At 38.6% G+C, this 9,286-nt stretch overlaps 1 protein-coding gene across 1 annotated transcript in view; it reads right to left on the bottom strand.

Moving 5' to 3' along the window:
- LOC109542571 overlaps positions 1–9,286 on the bottom strand; it is a 51,854-nt gene that overhangs the window by 10,517 nt on the left and 32,051 nt on the right. The window contains exon 4 of the mRNA XM_019911846.2: positions 440–550. Within this exon, the coding sequence (XP_019767405.2) occupies positions 440–550 (111 nt within the window). The remainder of the gene's footprint in view (positions 1–439; positions 551–9,286) is intronic.

Here is a 9,286-nt window from a genome sequence, read left to right on the forward strand (position 1 = left end):
GCCTAAAAAGAATCTAATGTTTCCCAATTATGGGTTTGAATGAATTTTAAAATCTGATGATGGCGCTGTTGTCTCGCCGAAACGTAACGAAATAAACGATATACGAAAAACATTTGCTTCACACTGTGACTGGAGTCTCTAATGATTGCATAAATCAAAATAAAGATAGATTTTTTTTCAAAATTTGTCACGCTCAAAACTGGGATATTCTCAGCGGTGAAGGTATCAAGCTGGAACGTGGCAACAGCCAGGCCATCGTGCTTCTCTCACAGACTCATATGGGGGCGAGCGAGAAAACCGATGCGAGCCGCGTTCTCGACTGACATTTTTTTATTTCACACTGTGACTGGAGCTCAGTGCCTTTTTCTCTACGCAATTTTTGCTCCAATAATGGGCAGATTTGCGATTTCTTGGCCAATTAGATCAATGAGCTGCTTACCAGTGAAAGATATTTCCTTGCTCGGATGGATGATCTGGTCTTTGAGTGGCAGGAACACGAACGGAATCTGTTGGGACGTGGAGCCGCCCACGAAAGGCGCTAAAATACATTCTGAAACAAAAATTATTGATATTTCACCATCTGCTTTAATGGATTTTGAATTGCGCGTAATTAGACAGAATTATCGTAATGCGTGTCGCAGCAAGCGGCGGGTTTCCTCATTGCGATTAAATTCAATTAAGAATTTCCGCAATCATATAAAATGCATTCGGTCTTCCACTGTCAGTTAAACTTTAGTTGGTTAAAACCGCTGGAATTGAGCACATTTTTCCATGTCCAGAAGCGCTTGGAAGCGGATTTGCGGCTGAAAATCTGCCGGGGCGAATCGGCGAAAGGAACCAGATGCTGAAGAATCCGCAAAATCCGAAAGTTGCCGCTGAATCAGTTTTTTCCTCAACAGTTGTACAACCTTGCCGTGTAATTGGCCATTCATACTCATTACCAATAACAATTAGAATCCGAGTCAATGTACTATAATAATAACTTGGATTGGATCGAAGAAATCGTCGTTTTTACTTTCGCAAGTAAATGTACTTTTCTGCTTCTCTGCTCGGCCCCATATAAGTGCACGATGGGGCAATCAAGTTTTTTTTTTTTCAATCAAGACTTACCATCTTTGGCCCCATTTGCCAACGGTTTCAACCAAAATGGGTTTACTCGGAACTGGGAAAATTGCTGACCTATCGGGAATTAATCAACGGATTTTGCAAAAAAAAAGTTTAACAAAGTGCGGTGATTCAGCGATTATCCGGACATCGAGTGGAAAATGGGACTTAAGTTGTTTGGCTGACTGTCAATTTAGCAGAGCAGCGCTCTTAACGAGTGATGTATAGGAAATGTCTTCATTGTTTTCGGAATTATCGTTGTAAAACAACGGGATTGTGTGCGATTTTATTGTCAGCCAAAGACGAAGAAAACGACAGCTCCGGGCATTCAAAGTGGGTTTTTTTTGTGCCAAAAGCTTTCAAATTATTAGCGCTTGTTGTACAATTGAAAATGTATGCGAATAGGTGTGTTGGAACAGCAGGAACAAGAAGTGTTCATGTCGACAAGCTTGAGAGTGTGTTTTTGCACTGTCCTCATTTCAGAGATCAGAGATTCAAGACAGCAGGATGCAGGCTTCCACACTCGATAAAAGAAGCTGCACTTAAGATTCACGCTGAATTTCGTTGACTTTGCCCGAGTGGTTTATTTTTTATTCATTGAGGAAGTTGACTAACATTTGTTCGATTTGGCTTTCCTTGTTCTCTCTTCTTTTATTCCTCTTTTCTGATTGTTAAGGCCAGATATCGCAAACGCGGCTTCAGCACGCAACAAAACAAACTTCAGCAAATATTTGTTGTAAGTTTGGATTCTATCGACCAAGTGATTTGTTTTTAAATTCATTCAGGGACCTTCCTAGAATTGCCCAGTTTTGTCGCGATAACACTTTCTTCTTCTAGTGCCCAGTTCTCAACATCCAAGTCAGATATTGGGATGGCTGCTTTAAAAGTGGATAAACGAAGTTTCCTTTAAGACTCTGTTTGAGTTTAGTTTCCATTGATCGAGTGGTTTAATTTTTACGAGTTGAAAAAGTTTCCTTAAATGTGCGCCATTTGACCTTTCTTGCAGGGTTTCTCCTAATTGATTATTCCTCAACGGTAGAGCTAGGAATCGGGACCGGAGTGATACTGTTCGATAGAAAAAACTTTAGTTAAGTTTCAGTGTGAATTTGGTTCTTTTTCACTCATTGGTGAATTTTTAATTGATTCTGGAAAATTTCAAAATTTTGCTCGATTCGGCCGTTTTTGCACAGTCGTTCTTTATGGTTCATTTCTCAACACGCCGGTCAAATATTAGGATGGATACTCCAATAATGGATAAAAGAAGTTCCATTGAAGATTCTGTATGAGTTTCCGTTCCATTGATCAGGTGGTTTAATTTTTACGAGTTAACAAAGTTTCATAAAATGTGCGCCATTTGACCTTTCTTGAAGCGTCTCTCCTAATTGATTATTCCTCAATGGTGGAGCTAGAAATTGGGACCAGAGCGATGCTATTCGATAGAAGAAAGTTTAGTTAAGCTTGGATGTGAAATTGTTTTTTTTTTTCACTCATTGGTGAATATTTAATTGATTGTGGAAAATTTCAAAATTTTGCTCGATTAGGCAGTTTTTGCACAGTTGTTCTATATTGTTAATTTATCAAAACACAGGTCAAATATCAGCATGGCTGCTTCAATAGTGGATAAATAAAGTTCCATTGAAGATTATGTATGAGTTTCCGTTCCATTGATCAAGTGGTTTCAGTTTTACGAGTTGAAAAAGTTAATTAAAATGTGCGCCATTTGACCTTTCTTGCAACGTATCTCCTAATTGATTATTCCTCAACGGTAGAGCTAGGAAACTGGACCGGAGGGAGGCTATTCGATAGAAGAAACTTTGGTTAAGTTTCGGTGTGAATTTGGTTCTTTTTCACTCATTGGTGAATTTTTAATTGATTATGGAAAATTTCAAAATTTTGCTCGATTCGGCAGTTTTTGCACAGTCGTTCTTTATGGTTCATTTCTCAACACGCGGGTCAAATATCAGGATGGATACTCTAATAATGGATAAAAGAAGTTCCATTGAAGATTCTGTATGAGTTTCCGTTCCATTGATCAGGTGGTTTAATTTTTACGAGTTAACAAAGTTTCCTAAAATGTGCGCCATTTGACCTTTCTTGCAGCGTCTCTCCTAATTGATTATTCCTCAATGGTAGAACTAGAAGTCGGGACCCGAGCGATACTATTCAATAGAAGAAACTTTAGTTAAGTTTCGACGTGAATTTGGTTCTTTTTCACTGACTGGTGAATTTTTAATTGATTCTGGAAAATTTCAAAATTTTGCTCGATTTGGCAGTTTTTGCACAGTCGTTCTTTATGGTTCATTTCTCAACACTCGGGTCAGGTATCAGGATCAGTGCTTCAATAGTGGATAAAAGAAGTTCCATTGAAGATTCTGTATGAGTTTCCGTTCCATCGATCAAGTGGTTTAATTTTGACAAGTTGAAAAAGTTTCTTAAAATGTACGCGATTTGACCGTTCTTGCACCGTCTCTCCTAATTGCTTCTTTCTAACTACCAAAGCCAGAAAGCGGGACAAGAGCAGCAATATTCGATAAAAGAGGCTTCACTTAAGATTCTGTATAAATTTGGTTCCATTTCACCCAGTGATTTTTTTCAGTTAATTCTGGAACTTTTCAAAATTTTGCTCGATTTGTCGTTTCTGCACATTCGCTCTTTATTGCTCATACCTCGACATTTAGACCAGATTTCGTAATAATAACCTCAACAATCCGTAAAACAACCTTAACCTAGCGTAGTTTAGTTAAGATTTATACGATAGATAGATATTATATACGATAAGATACTTATAAATTTTACGAAGTTTCGGGCGATTCTCTGTTGGTTACTTCCAAGTTCCATTCACACAATTTACAGTTTGTTTGCAAAATAAACCATAAAATGAGTCGAAAGCTAGTTACTCTTTGATAAATTCCGACTTGTCGCTCACGTTTTCAACAAATATGCAAAACTCACTTGCCATCGAAATCGCATAACTGCAGTGAAGCCAATCCATCGCGATCGATCTGGGAATATGCTTTTGTAACTGTACTCGGCAAACAGCTGCAGTTTCCGATAATTTAGTTAGCTGCCTTTCATCCGATACCAAAAATCGGATAATAAAAAGTAGTTGATTGTCGTATGTAAAACCCCAATTTACTCTTCACGCATTTTTTATCGTTCCAGTCCAACTCAATTACCAACCGGATTAAGTTATTAGCGAGATAAGAGCGACACGGATGAGAAAAGTTCAAATTTAAATTTGTAATAATAATTTAAATTGCTGTTAAAAATTACCTGTAACGGTGCTACAAGACGCACATATACGAGAGGAAATGTTAACGTTTGATCACATAGAGCGAAAGGTTTATTAAGATGTCTTTAAGAACTGGTGCTTGAAACGAATTTTTCGGATAAGAGCGTTTAACATTCCAGTAGACAGCAGTGGCATTATTATCAATAAACTAATGGCAAAATCGCTTCGGCTCCGTCCACGCAATGGCACATCTAGACAATATCGTCAATTAAATCAACGTATATTGTTTGCGATAAATCGCACAAAATCCCGTTTTACTACGGCGCTCGTGAGTAAGACCAGTAATAACGAATAAATCAGCAATTTTTCAATAGAAAGATAAAAGCAGTTGGACAAGAGAATCCAAACGCCACAAACGGTTGTTTTTATTTATGTCGTAAAACAACCGGACTGCTTGGAGCTTCGATTTCCATCTTCTGCATTTATGGAAATGGCAATATCTTGCCTGCATCTATTCGGCATTTGTTCGTCATTTCGCACATGTTTTGATTGCATTATTTCATTAAAACCGTCTTAGGCGAATATCTAGATGCAGCCGCAAATAGTTTTATGCATTTAACAACGCAATAAAACGACAAAATCATAAATCGCCTCAAAGCTGATTATACTTTAATGAAGACTCGTCATCCCTGATTATTGAAGCAAGTACCCGTAAAAACGGCATGTGGCCGGATTTTAATTGACGTTTATTCTGTATAATATTCTGCAAGTTTACGATTACACTGGCAGTAGTTTATTTTGCGCAAGGTGCCATATTAATGGCAAATGGTGTGAGTGGCAATTCTCTAAACTTCCTATACGCAGCGAGTTTAATTTGTGCAGTTTAAAAGCGCACAAATCAAACCATCTGCCTCAAAGAAACCAAACTCATAGCGAGTTTTAAGTTAAGTTGTTTTTATCGTTGGTTTGCGTGAGTTTTACGAGATCTGACCTGGATGTTGCGGTTGAGAGATGCGGGAAGGTCTAACTTTGCAAATTGAGCAAAAATAAACTGCTCGGCCGAAGAGAACTAAGTTCACACCGAGTCTTAAGTGAAACTTCATCCATTAATTATTATTGTAGTCGGCCTTTTGATTCCTGGCTTGGGTGTGGAGGATGACCATTAAGTGAAGACAGTGCAAAACTGCACAAGTGGCTTAAATCTTCAGAAGATACCCAAATTGATTAAAAATTAAGTACGTGGCCAACGGCGACGCAATTCACAGGAAGTCTTAAGTGGTGTGTCGTCTCTTGACCAGGGAAGTCCGCATTTGAATTACTGGCCTGAGTGTGGAGAAATGAGCAATAAGTTACGGCAGTGCGAAAATGGGCAAACGGCGCAAATCTTCGGAAGATTTCTTAATTAATAAAAAAGCAACCATTTCGCCAAAGGGAACCAAATTCAGACTGGTTCTGAAGCAAAGGTTCTTCTTTCCACTGTTAAAGACCGCATCCTCATGTCTGCCCTGGATCTTCAGGAATGAGCAATAGAGGAAGACGGTGCAAAAACGGACCAACGGAGCAAATTATGGAAAGATTCTGAAATTAACAAAAAATAAACTTTGTGTCTGAATGAAACCAAATTCACACTGATACTAAAGCAAATGCTCTTCTTTCGATTATTAAAGACCGCATGTTCATGTCAGCCCTGTATCTTCAGGAATGAGCAATAGAGGAAGACGGTGCAAAACACGAAAAAATGGAGCAAATCATCGAAAGATTCTCAAATTAATAAAAACAAACCGTTTGTCTGAATGAAACCAAATTCACACTGATACTGAAGCAAAGGTTCTTCTTTCGACTGTTAAAGACCGCATCCTCATGTCAGCCCTGGATCTACAGGAATGAGCAATAGAGGAAGACGGTGCAAAAACGAAAAAATGGAGCAAATCATCGGAAGATTCTGAACTTAATAAAACATAAACCGTTTGTCTGAATGAAACCAAATTCACACTGATACTGAAGCAAAGGCTCTTCTTTCCATTACTAAAGACCGCACCTTCATGTCAGCCCTGGATCTTCAGGAATGAGCAAGAGAGGACGACGGTGCAAAAACGGAAAAATGGAGCAAATCATCGAAAGATTCTGAAATTAATAAAAAATAAACCGTTTGTGTGAATGAAACCAAATTCACACTGATACTGAAGCAAAGGCTCTTCTTTCCATTACTAAAGACCGCATCTTCATGTCAGCCCTGGATCTTCAGGAATGAGCAAGAGAGGACGACGGTGCAAAAACGGAAAAATGGAGCAAATCATCGAAAGATTCTGAAATGAATAAAAAATTAACCGTTTGTCTGAATGAAACCAAATTCACACTGATACTGAAGCAAAGGCTCTTATTTCCATTACTAAAGACAGCATCTTCATGTCAGCCCTGGATCTTCAGGAATGAGCAATAGAGGAAGACGGTGCAAAAACAAAAAAATGGAGCAAATCATCGAATGATTCTGAAATTAATAAAAAATTAACCGTTTGTCTGAATGAAACCAAAGTCACACTGATACTGAAGCAAAGGTTCTTCTATCGACTGTTAAAGACCGCATCCTCATGTCAGCCCTGGATCTTCAGGAATAAGCAATAGAGGACGACGGTGCAAAAACGAAAAAATGGAGCAAATCATCGAAAGATTCTCAAATTAATAAAAAACAAACCGTTTGTCTCAATGAAACCAAATTCACACTGATACTGAAGCAAAGGCTCTTCTTTCGATTACTAAAGACCGCATCTTCATGTCAGCCCTGGATCTTCAGGAACGAGCATTAGAGGAAGACGGTGCAAAAACGGACAAACGGAGCAAATTATGGAAAGATTCTGAAATTAATAAAAAAATAAACTGTTTGTCTGAATGAAACGAAATTCACATTGATACTGAAGCAAATGTTCTTCTTTCGACTGTTAAAGACCGCATCTTCAAGTCTGCCCTGGATCTTCAGGAACGAGCATTAGAGGAAGACGGTGCAAAAACGGACAAACGGAGCAAATTATGGAAAGATTCTGAAAYTAATAAAAMAATAAACTGYTTGTCTGAATGAAACGAAATTCACACTGGTACTGAAGCAAAGGCTCTTCTTTCGATTGTTAAAGACCGCATCCTCATGTCAGCCGTGGATCTACAGGAATGGGCAATAGAGGACGACGGTGCAAAAACAAAAAAATGGAGCAAATCAAGGAAATATTCTGAAATTAATAAAAAATAAACCGTTTGTCTGAATGAAACCAAATTCACACTGATACTGAAGCAAAGGTTCTTCTTTCGATTGTTGAAGACCGCATCCTCATGTCAGCCCGAGATCTACAGGAAAGAGCAATAGAGGACGACGGTGCAAAAACGGACAAACGGCGCAAATCATGAGAATATTCCGAAAGTAATAAAAATAAATGATTTGGCTGACGGGAACCAAATTCACAAGCAGACATAAAGTGAAGGTTCTTCTATCGATTGTTGCAGCCCGCATTCTCAAATATCGCCTAAATGTTGAGGAAAAACCAATAATGAGACACAATGAAAAAATGGTCAAATGACGCAAATCTTCAGAAGATTTCTGAGCTCACAAAAAATCAATCACTAGTCGGAAGGAAACCAAATTTACAACGACTCTTAGGCGAAGCTTCTTCTGTCGATTTTTATAGCCCGCATCCCAGAGTCTTGCATGCATGTTGAAAAATCAGCAATAACGGAACACAGTGCTGGAACGGCAAAATCGCACAATTCTAAAGCGTGTTTTCCGTAAAATGCTTTATTGTGCTGTTCATTCTCTACTTTTATGCGATCATGTATCTTTGGAGGAAACATTTTATTTGACTTGATGGCCTTTAAGTATGGCGTTGCCTTCATAAATTTGATGCGAACGAAAACATCAGATTTTGTTGCGCCTATCAGTTCTTTAACTAAATGTAATTTCGAAAAATTCAATTTGGCTCTGGGAGCCTAAATAGTGCCGAAATTACGGAGATCAGCAGCAGTGACCGCAAAATAATTTGCTTCATGCATTTTAGGTAATTGCATCTTCCACTGGATGATTCGAGTTATTAAAGTCACGAACTTGAACTGCACATTCAGCATTTGGTAATTTTGACTAAATTGCACTCGCTTTAGTGCCATTGTCGTTATTGTTCAATTTAGAATTGGTTTAAATAAATTCCAAAACCGGATAGTTTTATGGTATTTACCAACGGAATGAAGCGAATTCAACACGTCGTTAGAGCCGATTAGACTGTCGTAAAAAATCGCATTTAGACAATAAAAAGGCACGTAAAAGGAACTTTGCCTTATTTTGATGGAAAAGCGCGTCGAAAGTGCCCATTGGGACGTACAAGAAGACCTGCTATTTGTGGAATCTAAAAAAGCCCGATTCCTTAAACAGCACGCTGTTGGAATCTCTAAGCTGATGTATGGGTCGATTCAATCGCGATACAGATTCAAATCTGCTCGTCAAGTTTGGGAGGACGATTGCAAATGGACTGTGGCACTTTTCGCAAGCCGATCCGTTATAGTAAATTGTGTCTTCTTCAATAACAGACAGGCAAAGGGGGATTTAAAACCGTTGAACATTGAAATATTCTCGAAACTTGTCGAGCTCGCAGGCTCTGAGAGTGAACATCAGCTTTTAATAATAATTAAGATGCATGTGGGTATTCAACAAGCAATGCAGGGCACCCCAACATACTACACCTTTATCATTGACGATTTTAACGCAAAACTCGGCTTTAAGATGGGAGACTCCGAAACTTTCATGGGTGATCACCGATATGGAGAAAGAAACGCAAGAGGTTATCGGAGTTTCTTTTACACAACAGACTTCATGCCATGAATCCTTTCTTTCAGAGGAAATCTCAACGAAAGTTTCTCAAAAAAAAATCTCAGCACAAAGAAAACGTACATGATGTAACCGTCCTGAACAAATGTGGT

The sequence above is a fragment of the Dendroctonus ponderosae genome, unplaced genomic scaffold (genome assembly GCF_020466585.1).
Source record: "Dendroctonus ponderosae isolate FM_Combo_2020 unplaced genomic scaffold, Dpon_F_20191213v2 Dpon_F_20191213_10, whole genome shotgun sequence".
In the NCBI taxonomy this organism is placed as follows: Eukaryota; Metazoa; Arthropoda; class Insecta; order Coleoptera; family Curculionidae; genus Dendroctonus; species Dendroctonus ponderosae.